The following is a 20271-nucleotide window of genomic DNA, read 5'->3' as shown; positions in this document are numbered from 1 at the left end:
AGTAGAGGGCCCCTGGAGGGAGCAGCCGAAGGTGCAGGTCGGAGAGGCCGTACCCCGCGCAAGAGCGGCTGCTGCGGCGGTGGCAACATCCAGCGGCGGTACCAGCAGTTCCACCCCGTTGCTTTACTTTTTAGCTGCACGAACATATCATTATGCCGAAGAGAAAGGTAAGTCTTAAGATTTCAAAGGCCTTCAAATTGTGCTTACAGCAAACCTTGTCATTGCGATGGCTTGCGCGGAGTGCTCTCAGTAATTAGTAGGAGATTGCGAATCTCTTTGCTCTCCACGCTTGTTTTCAGATGCTTGTATACATTTCTCCTTTCTTCTCTTCTCACCGTCCCCATTGCTCTCTCAGTGTTACTTTCTGTCAAACGACGCGGCTTCCCCTCTTTTTAAACTCATTCTCTGTGGAATGATTTCCATCTTCAGTAAGAAGCACAGATGATTTACATTCCCCCTTCCAGGAGGGGAGTTTTCTCTGCAAACTGCCTTGTTATTAGTGCAGAAGGAAAGCAGCGAGTGGGGGGGGGGCGGGGGGGAAGCGAGCACAAGCATAAGGAGATCGAAAAAGATAAGTCGGACAGATGTTGGGGTTATTACCACGTGGGCCGTGCCCACGTCTGGGCGCGCCGCGATGGCCCTTGAGTCTAAGGAAGAGGGAAAGCCATGTTCAAAATAGCGCTCTCCCCCCTGCTCGCCTCCGCTACAGACGCCAATGTACCAACTCTAGTGTCAGTCAGGGTTGGGGACGCCACCGCTGGGCCCCGGGTGGCTGGACATGCCCAGCAGTTCGCGGCGAGATCGTCGCAGTTGGCAACGTGCAAGGTGGGTGGCTCCGAGCGCCTGGGTCACCCACTGTGGCTGCCAAGGTCAGGGGCCACCAAATCCGCCCTGGTGGCACAAACCCACACTCAGTCGGGAAGGTGGGGTACGCCCTCTCGGCACCCCTCTGTGCGTAGAGGGAACTGGGGTCACATTGGTCTCATCTTTTCCTTGAGGACTATTATGTCCCCTTCCGCGCAGGCCTCGGACATCAAGTATCTCACACAGGGAAGTTTATTTCTCTTGGAGTCTCACGGAGGGAAGGGAAGGTTTCCCTCCACCCGGAGAAAACAGGTGTGTGGCGGCTGTTCCTAAGCAAATGCTTTGCACGCTCCCACTGCCTGCCCCAATGTTTCCAACGGTGTCAACCAGTGAGAGTATTAAATTTGAGGCAGAATGACAAATAATATCCTGCTTTATCGGTTGAAGACTGTGGACTGATTTGTGTGTTTAAGTGAATGCATTACTTAAAAATATTGAAGTTTAAAGATACAGAAGCTTTTGCCTTATCTGTTATTGAAAATTTGAGGGAAACTTGTCTCTTTAAAAAAAACATACTAATTAATTACATCAGTTTTTTTTAAATCTTAGAGTTTATTTTGCACATACTGTGCGCCTCTTCCTGTGGGAATAGTTTGACTTACAGTATCTCATTGAGTCCTCAAACACCTTGAGAAGTGTTATCACCATTGAACTGGCCTTAGAGACATAAATTACCCAACATCTCACCAACCAATACTAAGCTAGTACCAAAGATTTAATTAGATGCTGGAGGTCCAAAGTTCTTAACTTCAAACATTATACACTCATTTTATTTAGTGCTGGGTGGGTCAAGAGAAATTTAGGAAATCTAAAGATACTCCCAGCCTAAGAAGATGGATGACTTATTGACAGTGCTAATACTTGAGATTCACTATTTAAACTTAATTTTTATGAAAATATTGTTTTTCCAACCCTGTCCTACTAATCTGAGGATAGTAATATGATGTCACCACTTTCAGCATTTTATCCAATCTTTAATGACCAGGTTTGGAATTTTAGTAGAGTCAAGGGAACTAATAAAAGAAATGGTTTACAGGGTTAGTTGGTATCATCTTCTTTCCTGGGAATTATTAACAAATTTAGATGAATAGTAGGTTAGATATGCACAAACCCTTCAGGTATAATGGACCCTGACATGGTAGAATCCTTGTTGTTCAAGAGCCAGAGTTGGTGAAACCATTACCCATTCCTTTCTCTCACTGTCCACCTCTCTTAAGGAAATAGACGGGAAGAAAAGAAGAGCAGTAGAAGAACTGGCTTGATTATTGTTTTATTTCTCTGGAAGGCAGAGAGCCCCCATGAAGTCAGGCATTCTGAGACTAGGGGCACACCTGTGTACAGGCACCTGTGTGTCATCCCTCAGGACATCAGAGTGTTCTTCAGAGATGACAAACCTCTCCTTGAGTAATAGGAAGGCTTTTCGTTTATACCTAGAGCTCAAAAACCTGGACAAGAGCAGCTGCCTTGGCCATCCCATCCATCAGTTAAAACTTAGAGCTGCGTGGTGGAATCTTGGAGTTCACTGGAACTTTTATTGTAAGCCATTGTCACTACGTAAAATAAAACCTGCCTAGATGCAAAGACAAGAACTGGACAAAATCTGTGCATAACTTTTGGAGATCTGGAAATCTAGAATAATTGTCAAAAACATTTACATAGTACTATTACCTAATGTTTTTGACTAAAGGATGGCCTGTTCTACATTATGATAAGTTTTAAAAGTACCCCACAATACTTTTTGCATTCTTGACCTCTTTTTTTACCTTTTCCCAAAAATCAGTAAAAACTATTTAATGAGCATATGCTTAGGCTTCTGCAGAGTAAGAAAGGGCATTAATAATAAAACATCTGGAATAAAAAATATAATAAATAAAATTATAATACTAAAAACATCTAGAATCCTAGCACTGCTTTAATGCTGTAGGGATACACAATTTGTTCTCAAGGAGGTTATATTCAATGAGGTGATAAGGGTGGTAGATACAAAACATTTGAATAATATTAAGCCTGTATAGATGTTCCAGAATATACAGTACAGATTCTAAAAGCTGTAGGAGGTTGAATTTGGACTGGTCTTGAAAATGTGGGTAGAACTCATGTACAAAGAAAAAAACAGTCATTCTGTGTTATCAAGCATTTGAATGTCTCTTCTGATTTTATCTTAACATGACCAGGCCTCAGTTATACAACTCAAAGCTCATAATATCCACATCGATGTAAAATATTCTTATGACATTTCTTAATCATATCTTTGTTTTATCTGTATCTTTGGATGTGATAGCTACATTAAATCAAGTGGTTTTTTATTACTGATGTATTTTTTGAAACAGTACATCACTCAGCAGTGAAGCATTCTTTAGTTACCATTAAATCCCTTTCTGAGTTTGGGAGATTTAAATAAATAAGATTGACTTTCCTATATATTTATTACCTAATGGGTGGGGGGGTTGATGGGTCACTACCCATTAATAGCGAGTGGAATAGGAGGGAAAATGATAACATGCATGGTCTGAGGTGGTGGTGGGACAGTGTGTGACTCAGCTCTAGACTGTTCTGCTCAAACATCCAGGAATGCCTGCAGCGGTCACGTTGTTCGGTGATGATCCGATGTCCTACAATAGAGGCATCGGCCAGTGAGCCTAGAGTTGTAGTCCTGGCATGATTGGCAACAGCAGACACATTTTCACATCCTTTTTACTTTTCCAGTTTCTCATCACTAGACCTATTAGAAACACCTGATGTGTTATATCAGAAATTCTCTCATGAGAAAATTTTCCATGAATTTGGGATATAAACACTAGTGAGTGTTTCTACACTTAAGATAAAGGTGTAAGGGGAAAAAAGGCTGTCTGTCTCCTGCTTGGAAATATGAAGTTAGGTTTGATCTTTTTTCTTAAAATGAAAAGGCTCAGTAGTACTTGGCTTGGCACAGGGGATGCTTAACTAATAATACTCAAGATTTCTGATTAATCTTTCATAAGAATATCACAAGTTGTAATATCAGAGACAGACTCTGTAAATGAAAATACAGATACATTTAACTATGTGAAAATGAATATTTCAATATGACAAAAGAACCTTAAAATTTAAAAACTAATGGAAAACTTGGAAAAATATTTGTATCAAATAGTACTGAGAAAAGTGTGTTATTGTTAAAAAGTAAAATCTCAGAAGTCCTCATGGAAAACATGTATATCCTTATAGGAAAATAACAGAACCAAAGAGATGAAAATACTTAGTTTTACTAAGTCAAAGAAATTATAATATTAAGAATAATGAGATTGGAAGTACCTCTGCCCATTGCTGAGTGATAGTGACACTCGAGTAACTCACAAGCAGTGTGGTTGGGAGTATAATTTCCTTAAAAAAAAAAAAAAAGAAGAAGAAGAGCTTTACTGAGGTCTTATCTACTTACCATAAAGTTCAGTCATCTGTTCAGGGGACACAGATCAATGATTTTTAATAAATTATAGAGTTGTGTAACATTACCATAATCTAGTTTTAAACCATCTGCATCACTCCAAAAAGCTGTCCTATGTTGTTTACACCCAGTTCCTATTCCCACCTCAGTCCCAGGCAACCACTCTCCATAGGTTTGCCTTTTCTGGAAATTTTATATAAAAAGAATCAAACAATATGTAGTCTTTTGTGTCTGATTTCTTTCATTCAGCATAATGTTTTTGAATTCCATATGTATTATAGCACATACTGGCACTTCATTCTTTTTTATTGCCCAATAATACTCCATTGAATTAATATACCTCTTTTTGTTTATCCTTTCACAGGTTGATAGGCATTTGTATTATTGCAGTTTTCAGTTATTATAAATAATGCTGCCCTGGATATTTGTATATAAGTATTTCATGGACATGTTTTCATTTCCTTTGGGAAGTTTCCTAAAGGGAGAATAAGTGGGTGGTATGAAAGTGTCTTTAATATTTTCAGAAACTTACAAAGTATTTCCTAAGTGATTGTGTCATCAGTGCATGAGAGTTCCAGTTTCTCCACACTCCTTCTCATACCTGGGATTGTTAGGTTTTTTGCTATAGTCATTCTAATGAATTTAACTTACATTTCCATAATAACTAATGAGCATCTTTCCATGTGCTTATTAGCACAATGTGTATCTCAGGTGAAATGTCTATTCAGATTTTTTGCCTATTTTTAAATTGGATTGTTTGTCTTATTGAGTCATAAAAGTTCTTTATATTTTCTGGATGCAAGTCTATTATCAAATATATGATCTGTAGATATTTTCTCCTAGTCTGTGGCTTTTTTAAATTAAAAAAAACTGCCTCAATGATGATTCTTAAAGAACAGACTTTTTAAAATATATTTTATTGATTATGCTATTACAGTTGTCCCATTTCCCCCTTCACTCCACTCTATCCTGCACACCCCTTCCCTCCCACATTCCCCCCCTATAGTTCATATCCATGGGTCATACTTACAAGTACTTTGGCTTCTACATTTCCTATACTAGTCTTACCCTCCCCCTGTCTACTTTCTACCTCATTTATGCTACTTATTCTCTGTACCTTTCCCCTGTCTCCCCCGTTGATAACCCATCATGTGATCTCCATTTCTGTGGTTCTGTTCCTGTTCTAGTTGTTTGCTTAGTTTGCTTTTGTTTTGGTTTTAGGTGTGGTTGTTAATAACTGTGAGTTTGCTGTCATTTTTACTGTTCATATTTTTTATCTTCTTTTTCTTAGATGAATCCCTTGAACATTTCCTGTACTAAGGGCTTGGTGATGATGAACTCCTTTAACTTGACCTTATCTGGGAAGCACTTTATCTGGCCTTCCATTCTAAATGATAGCTTTGCTGGATACAGTAATCTTGGATGTAGGCCCTTGCCTTTCATGACTTGGAATACTTCTTGCCAGCCCCTTCTTGCCTGTAAGGTCTCTTTGGAGAAATCAGCTGACAGTCTTATGGGAACCCCTTTGTAGGTAACTGTGTCCTTTTCTCTTGCCGATTCTAAGATTCTCTCCTTCTGTTTCATCTTGGGTAATGTAATGATGATGTGCCTTGGTATGTTCCTCCTTGGGTCCAGCTTCTTTGGGACTCTCTGAGCTTCCTGGACTTCCTGGAAGTCTATTTCCTTTGCCAGATGAGGGAAGTTCTCCTTCATTATTTGTTCAAATAAGTTTTCAATTTGTTGCTCTTCCTCTTCTCCTTTTGGTACCCCTATAATTCGAATGTTGGAATGTTTCAAGATGTCCTGGAGGTTCCTCAGCCTCTCCTCATTTTTCTGAATTCTTGTTTCTTCATTCTTTTCTGGTTGGATGTTTCTTTCTTCCTTCTGGTCCACACCGTATATTTGAGTCCTGGTTTCCTTCCCTTCACTGTTGGTTCCCTGTACGTTTTCCTGTGTTTCTCTTAGCATAGCCTTCATTTTTTCATCTAATTTGTGACCAAGTTCAACCAATTCTGTGAGCTTCCTGATTACCAGTGTTTTGAACTATGCATCTGATAGGTTGGCTATCTCTTTGTTGCTTAGTTTTATTTTTTCTGGAGCTTTGACCTGTTCTTTCATTTGGGCCATTTTTTTTTCTTGGTGTGCCTGTTATGTAAAGGGGTGGAGCCTTAGGTGTTCAGTGGGGCAGGGTAATTCTGGTTGCTGGGCTGAGATGCTGTAGGTGGGGGAGGGGTCTGAGAGGAAGCAATGGCACTTGCTCCACTCTCTGCTGGATTTCAATCACTCCCTCCACTACCCACAATCAAATTGGGCCCTTCTGGTGCTGCTTCCTGAGTGGGTGGGCTTTTGCACGCTCTAGGCCCCCTGTGGGTCTCTCCAACGAACTCTCCTGTGAGGCTGGGAGTTTCTCCTGCTGCAGCCTTAACCCCCACAGGTATTTTCAATGAATGGTTTGAGGCTTTATTTCCCCGCGCTGGAACCCTGGGTTGCGCGGTCTATGGCTGGATCCAGCAGCTGCTGCCTCACTGGCCAGCTGCAGCTTTGCCCACCCCACTCCACAATCCACCACCTCGCTGGGTCCGCCAGCCGCCACCTTGCCAGGAGTCCTCTCCGCCCAGGCTACCTGACTCCGCCCCTCCTACTGGTCTGGATGAATGTCTCTTCTTTATCTCCTTGGTTGTCGGACTTCCATATGGTTGGATTTTCTGTCAGTTCTGGTTGTTTTTTGTCTTTAAATTGTTGTTGTCCTTTTTTTGGTTGTGTGAGGAGGCACAGTGTGTCTACCTATGCCTCCATCTTGGCTGGAAGTTTTCCATTTGAGATTAGGTTGTAAGCAGTAGGCATCCTCCCTCATTAATAGAGATTCAGTGACTCCTTGGTCCCTGTGCCTTTCTGTTAATGACCCTGTTATGTTTTAAAGGCAGTTGTCTGGCTCCATGTTTCTAAGTTGGCACACCTTATTTGATCGATTACCTAATTTTGAGTCAATTTTGTAATCCTAATTCTGCTCGAGCATGAAGTCTTTGACAGCTCTGATCTCTTTTTTTTTTTAACCCTCATAGCTAGTAGCATAGGTACTGTAACTATTTGCTGAATAAGCACATGAATGAATGGTTTTCAAGAGGGAAAAGTCTAAGTTTAATTATTTCATATACTTGTTGAAGAGATAATCCAGTTTGGTCTGGCTTTACTGTCTATGAGCTATGATTTAGGGCAGGTTATTTAACTTCTTCTTAAGCTTCTAAGTTTCTAAACCTCTGTGACTCAGTTTCCTCATTTGTAAAACCAGGAGAGAATTATATTCTACCTCATTGGGTTGTTGGAGGAATTAAATGAAATATCAAATGCAGAGTTCAGAGTAGTGCCTTGCATGTGTAAAAGAGTCAATGGATTTTCAATATTGTGATGATGATATTTTTAATTATTAAAAGAACAACAGTGAAATAAGAGCTTGTAGTAAACACCAAGCTTCCATTTGTAGGAGGACAAATGGCACACATGGTGAATAGGAAGCAAGCATATCTCATCCTGGATGTCCTATTAACTATAATTATAGGAGTAAATATTCAGCAACCCAATAACAAATGTAGTACTTTTGAAAGAAAATCTGGCGCATTTTTACATGGTTTGTTTTTCTTATAAAAATGTGTTTAAAAATATCTTCATATAACATTAAAATTCTCTTGGTAAATCAGTTATCAAGTGATCCTCTTTTCTTGTATTTTCCTCCTAAAACATTCTTTGTTTACACCAAAATTAAATGTATCCCACTTTTCTGCCGGGTACAGCTTGGAAATGGTGACTGAAATAAACACCATTTAAGCAGTCTGCTTTCACAGTACCTAGTATGTTGAAATGGGAGGTTAGTGTCCTGAGTAATTTAAAAATCAGGGTTGAAGATAACAAACCACATAAAAATGTTGAATTGTTTTTTCACTGGCTGCTTATTTATTGTAGATTTCATTTTCTTCTCATAAAAGTTCAATCAAATCATATATGTTTCCTAGTCAAGATTTTTATTGAGTCTGGTGTTCTTATACCTATGGAACTGCCCAGAAACAGATCCATTTAGATGTGCCTAAGGCAAATGCATGTTCAGGTACACATGAAGTAAATGATGTGCACATTCAGAAATAGAGAAATAGAAAAAACAATTTTAAATTTCAAAAATTTGTGCTAAAATTTAATATTTTAAGAGAAACATACCAGTAACAACATATAAACACATTTGTTACTATTAAAATATAAATAGCTACCATTTTTTCAATGCCTGGATGTACCACACCTGAGCTATGTGCTTTATATTCATTGGGAACTTTAGTTTTAATAAGAATATATGAAGTTATTAGAAATATATATGGGAATTATTTTGGTATAATTTCATATTATTTCATTTTACTCTCACAACAGTTCTATGAAGTTTTCCTTATCGCACAGATAATGATATGACAGCCACCATATTTAACATTTAAGTAGCTTTCTATGACTCAGGCACTGTTCTGAGCACTTTGCATTAATGAACTGAATCCTCCCAGTACTCTTCACACTGCCATTTTGCAGAAGTCCCCGGTGATAGCAATGGCGGAGCTGGGATTGCAGTCCTGGCAGTCTGGCTCCAGAGCCTGTGCTCTTTATCATGCAGCCCTCAGCCTTTCTCATACACAGTGAGTACATTGGGATTTTGTGAGATAAGGAATTTCCACTGGGCCACACAGCTAGAAAGAGATGGAATCAGGAATTCTAACCCAGCCCTTTTTTACTCAAGATTTTTGCTCCTAACCAGTCCACAATATGTCTCATCAATGTTTATTTCTAATAATCTGATGTACTTTTACTTAAAGAATGGTGCCCAATGAATGAAACAAGGAAGAATCAAAAGTTATATAAACTTGTGAGTGTTTATTTGTTTAAAATGTTGTCTTTATTAAGACGTAGGCTGATGCCATTGCTTCTGGGTGCTAGTCTGAGAAAGTTACCCAGCAAGTCATTATTATCTTTGATCTTGCCCCAAGGCAGGAGTCAGGGTCTGGCCTCAGCCTCCAGGAGAGGCACATACTTGGAGTCTTCTGGGTATTTCAGTAATTGATGGTGTAGGGTCATATACAAGGTATTTCCTCACCCAGGTATCAATAGCTTTGAGTACCAAGAGTCTAACACTTCATATTTCCTCAAATTCCACCATGAACTGTTGGGTTTACTATTGCCAAGATACATTGTCTTCATTTTTTATATATAGAATAATAAGAATATTCCCCTATGGCCAGAAACATGTAAATATACTTGCATATTATACAGTGTATTGAGAGATTAAAATGTAAATGTTAAGCCACCATTACTTAGGCATTGGATTTAAAATATCAGCAGATACTTGTTTTTGGAGCTCATCAAATAAGAATAAAAGCCTTATAGCTAGGAAAATCTATTGGACCTAGGACTAGATGGATTTTATTTCAGCGTTGTGTATTACCAATTGATTAATTTTTAATAATAAAGGTTATTTTTAAAGATATAAAGGATATTATTGTAAAATTGTATCGATTATTTTGAGCCCGTATAAAGATAAAAACAAAGTCTACCCTGTGAAGTGTTTTTTTTTTCCTGAGTACTTTATTTAGCTTGCTTTATTTAAAAGGTACGTTATCACTGTAAACTGTTAATTTGGTATTTAGAGATTTCTTTTTATTATCTGTTTTAAAAAATTTGATTTAATCTTGATTGTATTTTTTCCCATTATTATTAAGTCCCCTTATAGCCCCCGCCACCCAGCAATCACCATACTGTTGTCCTTGTCCATGAGTCCTTTTACCTTTTTGCTTAATTCCTCCAGCCCCTAACCTCCCTGCATCCCACTAGCTGTCAGCCTGTTCTTCATCTATGAGTCTGTCTCTCTTTTGCATGTTAGTTCAGTTTGTTCATTAGATTCCACATATGAGTGAAATCATAAGGTATTTGTCTTTCTGTGTCTGGCTTATTTCACTTAGCATAATGTTCTCTAGGTCCATCCATACTGTCACAAAAGGTAAAATTTTCTTCTTTTTATATCCAAGTACTATTCCATTTGTGTAAATGACTGATAGTTGTTTTATCTACTCATCGACTGATGGACACTTGGGCTGCTTCCATATCTTAACAATTGTAAATACTGTTTCAATGAACATAGGGGTGCTGGTGTTCTTTTGAATTAGTGTTTTGGTTTTCTTTGGATATATTCCCAGAAGTGGGACTGCTGGGTCAAAAGGCAGATCCATTTTTACTTTTTTGAGTTATCTCCATACTGCTTTCTACAAGTGCTGGTGAGAATATGGAGAAAGGGGAACCCTTTTGCCCCGTTGGTGGGAGAAGTACTGATTTTTTTTATTTCTTTGTCTTTTATTTCCTTCTCTCTAATTTTTTTCTTTTTGAATGTAAGCTATGGGTTTTTTTAAAATACTGGACAGAATTAGTTAAAGTCTACTGTGTGGAGAGTGTGAGTATTTGGCATGGTATATTTGGGAGATAAACGTTCTACAGAGTTGAGGCGATCAAAGTGTGACATTTTAAAGACTTCTGAAGTTTCATATATGTGCCATATAACAGATTTATATATTTTTTATTTTTAGAGAGAGGGGAAGGGAGGGAGAGAGGGCGAGAAACATCAATGTGTAGTTGCTTCTCACGGGCCCCCTACTGGGGACATGGCCCACCACCCAGGCATGTGTTCTGACAGAGAATTGAACCAGCAACCCTTTGGTTCATAGGCAGGCACTTAATCCACTGAGCCACAACAGCCAGGGCACATATAATAGATTTTTTAAAACTACATTTTTTCTGTCTACTTCTCATTGCTTTCCTTTACCTATTCTCTTGATATAATTTTTAGTTTCACTGTTTCCCCCTTTTTTATTGTTCAATTACAGTTGTCCCCATTTTTCCCCCATTATTCTCCCCTGGCCTACCCACCCCACTTCCCACATTAAATCCTACCCACCATTGTCTTTGTCCATGTGTCCTTTATATGTATTCCTTGACTTGACCCTTCCCCTTCTTTCCCCTGTTAACCCCCTCCCCCAACACATCTGGTCACTGTCAGTTTGTTCTTTATTTCCAAGTCTCTGGTTCTATTTTGCTCACTTGTTTGGTTTGTTGATTAGGTTCCACTTATAGGTGAGATCATATGGTATTTGCCTTTCACTGCCTGGCTTATTTCACTTAGCATAATGCTCTCCAGTTCCATCCATGCTGTCACAAAGGGTAGGAGTTCCTTCTTCCTTTCTGCTGCATAGTATTCCATTGTGTAAATGTACCATAGTTTTTTGATGCACTTATTTACTGATGGGCACTTAGGCTTTTTCCAGCACTTGGCTATTGTAAATTGTGCTGCTATGAACATTGGGGTGCATGGATTCTTTTGCATTGGTGTTTCAGGGTTCTTAGGGTATAATCCCAGCAGTGGAATCACTGGGTCAAAAAGCAGTTCCATTTTTAGTTTTTTCAAGAAATTCCACACCATTTTCCATAGTGGCAGCAGCAGTCTGCATTCCCATCAATAGTGCACTAGGGTTCCCTTTTCTCCACAACCTCGCCAGCAATTGTTGTTTATTGATTTGTTTATGATGGCCATTCATAAACAAATTATGACTGGTGTGAAGTGGTATCTCATTGTGGTTTTAATTTGCATCTCTCTGATGGCTAGTGATGTTGAGCATCCTTTCATATGTTTCTGGGCCCTCTATATGTCCTCCTTCGAGAAGTGCCTGTTCAGGTCCTTTGCCCATTTTTTAATTGGGTTGTTTGTCTTTCTGGTGTAGAGTCATGTGAGTTCTTTATATATTTGGAGATCAAACCCTTGTCTAAGGTATCATTGGAAAATACATTTTCCCATATGGTTGGTCCCCTTTTCATTTTGCTGATGTTTTCTTTAGCCCTGTAGAAGCTTTTTATTGTGATGAGGTCCCATTTGTTTATTCTTTTCTTTATGTCCCTTGCTCTAGGGGACATATCAGTGAAAATATTGCTGCATGGGATGTCTGAGATTTTCCTGCCTATGTTCTCCTCTAGGACTTTCATGGTATCACGACTTATATTTAAGTCTTTTATCCATCTTGAGCATATTTTTGTGTATGGTATAGGTTGGTGGTCGAGTTTCATTTTTTGCATGTTGCTGTCCAGATCTCCCAACACCATTTGTTAAAGAGGCTATTTTTACTCCATTTTATGCTCCTGCCCCCTTTGTCAAATATTAATTGACCATAGAGACATGTATTTACTTGTGGGCTCACTATTCTGTTCCATTGATCTATGTGTCTGTTCTTATGCCAGTACCAGACTGCTTTCATTAGAGTGGTGTTTTCCCCTTTTAGTGGTCACATCTCAGTCACACCAGAGCCAGATGATTAGTTTTATAAAAATACAAGGAACATCATAACTGTGTTTACCATTTGCTAGAAGTTAATTCAGATCTAAGCCAAAGTAACTATCTGGTAACATTCTTTAAAAGCCCAGGTGTAAAAGTTGGAAGGCTTGGGTTTAGTGTGGACTCTGCTACTCTTTGCCAGAGGAAAGTAACATGACTTCTTTGAACCTCTGTTCTTCATCTGGAAAGTGGAAATGTTAAGACTGCCCTGTGTATCTCAATGCTATTGAGAGGATCAAATACAAGGTCAATGTGCGAGTACATCAGAAAACATAAAGTACTATAAAAAATTATAGAAATGATCTGGTGTTTTGTCTTTAGTTTTAATAGTGAGACAAAAATGCTTATGTCTGTGTATGTGACAATTTAAAAACCCAGAATAGTACATTTATGTTCATTTCTACATATAGACATATATAAAAATACATATAGTATTTTTAATGAGAAATTGCTTATTGTTATTCCAAGAAGTTCACAAATGAGAGGGGAGAAGAAACAGTCTATTACATTTTATGTGCTCCTTGGCTAGGTGTACAAATTCAAATATTTCCCAAACCAGAAGGCCTGCACCCAGTTTTGGAAACAGTAAAATTTAGAGTGGTGTAGTGCAAAAGAGAATGAACTCTGAGCTAGCCTACCCCCAAGTCTGAATCCCAGCCCTTCCACTTACCAGCAAGATTGTCAGCTGGGTAATCTTGGGCAAGTTACTTAATCTCTCTGGTCTCAATTCCTCATTTATAAGGTAGACATGATGCTATTTTACGAACCTCTCAGGGTTGTGATAAGGATAAATTCATTTGGATCATTGCCTTGCACGTAGTGCAGTATGCATATTTATAAACATAATGATTATTCTTCTGGGTCTCTTCTCTTGTCCTTTTCCAAGACCCCAGTACCTAGAATTCCCTATAATATTCATATGACACTTCCACAGTGTGATTAATAAGTATATAAATAGCCAAGTAAGTCAGGCAAGTGAGATCTTCATGTCCATCTTCTTAATTTTGCTCTTGAGAAACTTAGGCCCAAGGACATGGGCTATAAGGCTGAATAGAATGTAGGCTCTGACCTCAGTCAGGGGCTTCCTCCATGATCCCATTCCATACAAAATCACAGCATATGGAGAAAGGTAACTCATGAAGGAGGGAAGTCATACCAAAGAGTTGTATAAAGGAGTTTGAATTATTTATTTCATATTAATGACATAGTCTCAGTATTGAGTTATGTATATTTATGCTGATAAAATTTCACTGAACCTAGCTGAACATGGTTTTTTCTTTTCTTTCAGTTTCCTTTTACAATGTGAGCTATTTTCCCTAAAAGTATCCCTCAGAAAAGAGAGAGTTCCTATTTATTTCAATTCACCAAAAGTCTTTTTTAAAAAGATTTTACTTAATTATTTATTTTTTGAGAGAGAAAAAGAGGGAGAAAGCGATCAATTGGTTGCCAAGTGCATCGCCCCCAACTGGGGACCTGGCCCACAACTCAGGTCTGTGCCCTGATTAGGAATCGAACCTGTGACCCTTCAGTTCACAGGCCGGCGCTCAATCCACTAAGCCACATCAGCCAGGGTCATCCAAAGTATTTTAAAGCAAAAGTATTAACTCAGTTACTTTTATCCTGACCACAAAATATTACTCTGGGAAGATAGTAACCTGACATGACCTTAATAAGTGCAATTTGGGTTTATAGAAGCTGATGAAATTAATCAACATAAGCAAAGGAGGAAGTAGCAAAGAAATTTAACATTCATTTGATTATTAATCCTCTGCATATGATCTCTCAATTCCAGGAATTGGATTTTTGAAGGTTATTTATAAAAGCAATACAGTATTGGAAGGTCCCAAAATATACCTTCAGGATGAATTAAAAATATTCATGCTAATGTTAAACAATAGTCCTGATGGCTTTGAATAAAAATTTTAGTGTCTATTTCATGTGTTATAGGAATATTTGAATTTATGAGAACTGTTATTTGAAAAACCTCATAATATTGCATTACTTATATAGTTGAGTTATGTGTTAATCTTTGCACGTTTCAATCTTCTCTGGATGGGTTATTTGGCTTTTTTTGTCCTAAAGTGGTTGTCTTCTGCTAACCATCTCACTACCAGACTGCTTTCTTTTCTCCAGCCTTGTATTTGTAACAGAGATTGAAAATTAACTTTAAAAGAAATTGTAAATAATTTAAAAAATTTAAATATTGGCCAGCAAATTAGAGAAAAATCACTACCAAGTAATACATTCCCCAGTTTGAAAGAAGTGATTGTTTGTTATATCTACTCCCAGCTTTTCCACATTAGCATGGGTACCCCAGGAGTTGAGACTGGATTTGTTCTATGGCTACTGGCAAATGGTTACAATAATTCAAGTACTTCACTTAAGTTATAAAGCAATGCCTTTGTCACTAAAAATCTTAGAAGTAAAACTCTAAGAGCCTATATTTACCAGTAGAGACTTTTTGGAACTTCAATATGAGATCCAGCACTCATTGCTGAGAATCCTGAACTCTCCTCTTCCTTGTGGCTGAGAAACATGGCACCAGGGGTAGTAGACTCACACTTCCCAACTTCCTGCCACACCTTCAGTATTGGATGGGGGACCCCCCAAAAACAGAAATCATTTATCAAAAGTTATATATTTGTCACCCTCAAAACATTCTCCATTTGATACAGTGCACTATCAAGACTTTTTTTTCACTGCTCAGAACAGTTTTTAACTCATTGATTTTGATGCCATTTAGTGCTTCTGCCATTTTTTGTTTCACTTCTTCCACATCAGCAAATCCGTTTCTCTCTGAGGACTTTTTTCATCCAGGAAAACAAAAAAAAGTTGCTCAGTGAGAGATCCAGTGAATAGAGAGGGTGGGGCACAGGGGTCATGCCATTTTTGGTTAAAAACTGCTGAACACTCGGTGTGGTGTGGGCGGGTGCACTTGTAAATCACCTATCATGAAATGGGCAAACACGTAGAAAGAGTATTCAAAAATAATTCACTGAAGCTGAACGTAGCCTCTCACAACAACCCCTGCTGGTACACTGGTACAGATGTGTTGCTAGAACACCCACATAGCAGGGGAAGCCTGTACCACAAGAGGCCTACCCTCCAGAAGATAATTCCAGTTTTTGGGGGGTCCCCCCTTGTATCTCCCTCTGCAGTGACAAATCTACAGGCTATTACCATCTGGAACTGTTTCCAAACAACTGTAGGACGGGCATAAGGATTTTCTCATTTTCTCTGATGCCTTCCTAAGTTTGGAGGGGAAAAAATGGGCTTATGACCTCACAGTGCCCTCTGTAAGGTGGTAACTGCCATTTATTGAAAGAGAAGCTCAACATCTGGGTAATATTTTCCTGTTGATTCCATATGGATGATCTATAGAGTCAAAATTCCAAATTTCTTTTCTTGGTTTCCTGATAAGGATTGCTGGTCCTGTTGTAGTCTTAAGGAAAATACAGTTGTGCCCCTTCAGTACACTTTAGTGTCCTCAGATGCAGGACCCAGGCATCTTTGAGTAAAGACCGGGTCTAGTACAGTCAGTCAGCTGCTGAGGATTCCATGCTTCCTCTACCTGCCTTCCTCCCACACTGAGCCAGTGTTTACAATGCTCTTAGCTTGCAGTCTTGCCCTACTCTGGTTCCTTCATATAAGCACACATGAAGTGATTATGAATTATATGTCTTGAACAGAAAATGAAGAGGCAGTGTATGAACCAGATGTATAAGCCATTTAAGAAACACAGAAAATGCTATGAGTAAACCTAGTCATTGAATTGCTTCCAAAATAACTATTAGGTATATGTGGAACTTCTCAATTAACCACCATGTCTCCTAACCTCTCTTTCATATTATTCATGTCTTTATTTCTCCTTGTTGCACTCTGGGCTAATTTCTCAGCAGGCACTGTTAACTTGGGCTTTGCTTCCAGCCCTACCCCCCAATATCGGTAATTTTTTTTTTGGAAAAAAATTAAAAACAAAAATCCAAGAAATAATATAGCATTCCTATTTACTCACTGCTCAGAATTCACAAATTTGAATATTTTTATAGTATTTGCTTCAGATATTTTTAATAAATAAAATAAAACATTACAGATAAAGTTCAAGTTTGGAACACCCCCTTGGTTCCTTTCTCTTGTCAGCTTCCCTGGAGACAACCATTATGAATTTGGTGTATATCCTTCCAGTCCAGGATTTTATGCATTTATGATATATGTGTCATATATAAGTCCATAATATTGATTCATTCATGTTTCAAACTTTGTGAAAGTGGAATCATACATGTGTTTTTGTTTTCTTTCTTCTGTCACTTGACATAATGAATGAGTATAATCTGTTTAGGTATATTGTGATGCTTAATGTATCTGGACTTTTTCTAATGACTTAATTTGTGGTTTCTATATGTCATGTGATTTCCCCTGCTTTGTTCTTTTTTCCCTTTGCCTTTTATTTGTAAAATTTGCTTCCTTTTGTTCTTTCTCACTTGTAAACTTACAGATCCTATTTGTCTTAAAAATTTTAATGACTATCTCCTAAATTTTATTTTAACAAAGTCTAAAATTTTTCTGTGTCTGTATTGTCTTTCAGGACAAAACCAGGACCTTTAACTTCTGATCTATTCTCTTCTCATGTTTTGTGGTGGTTTGTTGAGAAGTGTACTGTCTAATACAGTAGTCAGCAGTTTCATGAGGCTATTAACTACATAAAAAGAATAAGCTGAGTTTTTAAAACTGTTGTTTTAATCAATTTTTAATTTATTTTAAAATTTAAATTTAAAAACTGGTATTACATTCAGTAATTGGAAAACTTTAAATATGTTTGAAACAACCTGGATATGTAAAACACTATAAACTTTATGAACTCTGAATACAGATCAGGTATTCCTAGTGAAGACTTAGCATGTGAATGGAGATGTGTTAAAGTGTATAATGCATGTCAGAATTTGAAGATATAGTGCAAAAAAGTTTATATAATAGCTCAATAATTTGTATATTGATTACATGTTGAAGTGATAAAATTTTAGATATATTCAATTAAATAAAATATTATTAAAAATAATCTCATCTATTTCTTTTTACTTTTTTAATGTGGCTATTAGAAAATCTAGAATTACATGTTATATTTCTTTTTTTATGTGTGTTTTATTTTTTATTTTTTATTAAAAAATTTTTTTTTAGAGAGAGGAGGAGAAGGGAGGGAGAGAGGGAGAGAAACATCAATGTGTGGTTGCCTCTCGCACACCCACTACTGGGGACCTGGCCTGCAACCCAGGCATGTGTCCTTACAGGGAATTGAACCGGTGACCCTTTGGTTTGCAGGCCAACACTCAATACACTGAGCCACACTAGCCAGGGCTACATGTCATATTTCTATAGGACTGCAGTGATATAGGATTTCTATTGAAACTTTTTAAAATTTAAACACATAAAATAGGTATTATTATCTATAGGTTCAATAGATTTACCAACATATTTTATACATTTCTTCTTATATACTTTCCTTTCATCTGGATTCATGTTTTCAATGGCTGAATTTGATCCTTTAGTAACAGGAACTTATTGAAGGAAAAGCTCTGTTGGTCTTTATAGAATTCTGCCGTGATTCTTAGCTGATATAGAATTCTAGTTTGATAGTCTTTCTCAGCTCCTCAAACATTACTCGATTATTTTCTTACTTTTGTAGTTGCTGGTGAGAAGTAATTTTTTGTAGATAATCCATCTTTTAACTCTGATAACTTTTAAGATTTTTCCCATTTTCCTTGGCACTCTGCAGGGGGTTTTTATAACCCTCACCGGAAGATGTGTTTATTGATTTTAGAGAGTGGGGTGCAGAGAGAAAGAAAGATATAAACATCGATGTGAGAAACCTCAATTGGTTGTTTCCGTTACGTACCCCTACTGGGGATCAAACTCGCAACCTATTTGGTGTACCAGGTGATGCTCCAACCAACTGAGCCACATGGCCAGAGAAGCATTCTATAGTTTTATTACTTGGTATGAGCTTTCGATCTGGAGACTCATGACTTCAATTTGGGTATAGTCTTGGCTTTACTTATGTCTTTGCCTTCACCTAGTACCTCTGTTCTCTGCTTCCAAAATAACTATTAGGTATATGTGGAACTTCTCAATTAACCACCATATCTCCTTGTGGGATGCCCCATCATGTGGAGCTCTCCCGGCCGTGGGTGAGAAATAAGTTGTCCTGGGCACAATCTGTTGTTCCTGTGGGAAAGGGGGTGGCAATTCACTCTAGTGGAGAATGACCCAAGCCCTTCTCCAGCATGGCTTTTATTGCTTAGGGGTATCCACAGGGGTATACAGTATGTATACAAAGCTCATCAATCAATGTCTAAAGGCCATAGTTACAGAAAACAGATATTATCAATAGATAATCATCAAGGAAACAGAGATCTGCCTCAGGTCAGGGTCTGTTAGATATGCTGACACCAGAGGGTCGTTAAGCTGTGGTTCTGAGATTAGGAGTTCACTCCCTTAGGCTTTGAATTTGAACATCTGGTTTAGAGCAACAGGGCTATACTAAGCGAAGCAAGCCTCAAGGGGTATAATGCATTCTTTAGGCCTGATCTCCCACGGGAACCCTCAGTGCTAGTATCAGGTCCTGCCTGCCTCCAGCATTCCCTGTGTTCCGGTCAACACTTACAGGCCTCTTTCAAGGCCTTGCTTGTGCTGAACTACAGTCTCTGATACCACACAAAGTGGTCCCCAACATCTCCTAACCTCTCTTTCATATCATTCATTTCTTTTTTTCTCCTTGTTGTATTCGGGGCTCATTTCTCAGCAGTCAGTGAAAATATATTATTTCTTTTACTATCTTTGGTATAGTGTTTATGTTTCAAGTTTTTCTTATTTCAGTGATTCTACTTTTATTTTCAAAATTTTTAATTAAAAAAATTTCAACTGCTTATTGATTTTTGCCACAGTTCAGGCCTGACCTTTGGCTGACCTTTGTCCTCATAGGGTCACCAGGTGTTCAAGGGGTCCACCTGCTTGCTGACTTGCCCTCAGATTGGCTCTCCGAGGTGCTCTAGACTCCCAGAATCCCTGTTGTGCCTTTCTTCCGGCCCCAAATATGCCCCCCACCTTGTGCTGACTCTTAGCTCAGGACCCATGCCGCTTGGGTGCTGAAGGAGGCTTAGATATGTGAACGAGACCGTTTCATTTGATCATGGTTCTCTGCCCTCCTGACCATTCTGTGTTTAGACTGGATTATGAATCTGCCCTGTCTTGGAGAGGGGGTAAGAACCCCTCTGCCTTGAAGTCCCTGCCCCTTCATCTTAGTCACCTCATCCTTCCCATCAGCCTGCTAGAATATTGAAATACGTCTGAAATCACCCATGTATGTCCTCAAGCTTTGTTTCCCCCTTTTCTTGTTTTTATTCTTCACAATCCTTTGGGACAGAAAACTGCAGACTCCTCTTTTTATCCCTTCATACCACGCCCTCCTTGCTATCTCCAGCCTCATGGATAAATGTTAGCATTAGACAGGTGTGTGATAAGATAGCCTGAAATGGTTGGCCTTTCTGGATAGTATACCTGATAACCTGTGCCATAAAAACAGGTGACATGGTTGCAGGGA

General features: G+C 38.4%; 1 protein-coding gene across 5 annotated transcripts in view; it reads left to right on the top strand.

The window, feature by feature from the left end:
* Positions 1–6: 6 nt before the first annotated feature.
* The window catches only part of HMGN3 (high mobility group nucleosomal binding domain 3), a 35880-nt gene continuing 15615 nt past the window's right edge, over positions 7–20271 (top strand). For all 5 annotated transcript variants that reach the window (XM_024576642.4, XM_024576641.4, XM_045184825.3 and 2 more), the window contains exon 1: positions 7–167. In XM_024576642.4, the coding sequence (XP_024432410.1) occupies positions 153–167 (15 nt within the window). In that variant the 5' untranslated portion in view covers positions 7–152. The remainder of the gene's footprint in view (positions 168–20271) is intronic.

Source organism: Desmodus rotundus, chromosome 11 (genome assembly GCF_022682495.2).
Source record: "Desmodus rotundus isolate HL8 chromosome 11, HLdesRot8A.1, whole genome shotgun sequence".
Taxonomy (NCBI): Eukaryota; Metazoa; Chordata; class Mammalia; order Chiroptera; family Phyllostomidae; genus Desmodus; species Desmodus rotundus.
The sequence above is the reverse complement of the archived record's forward strand: the minus strand, read 5'-3'. Positions and strand labels throughout refer to the sequence as shown.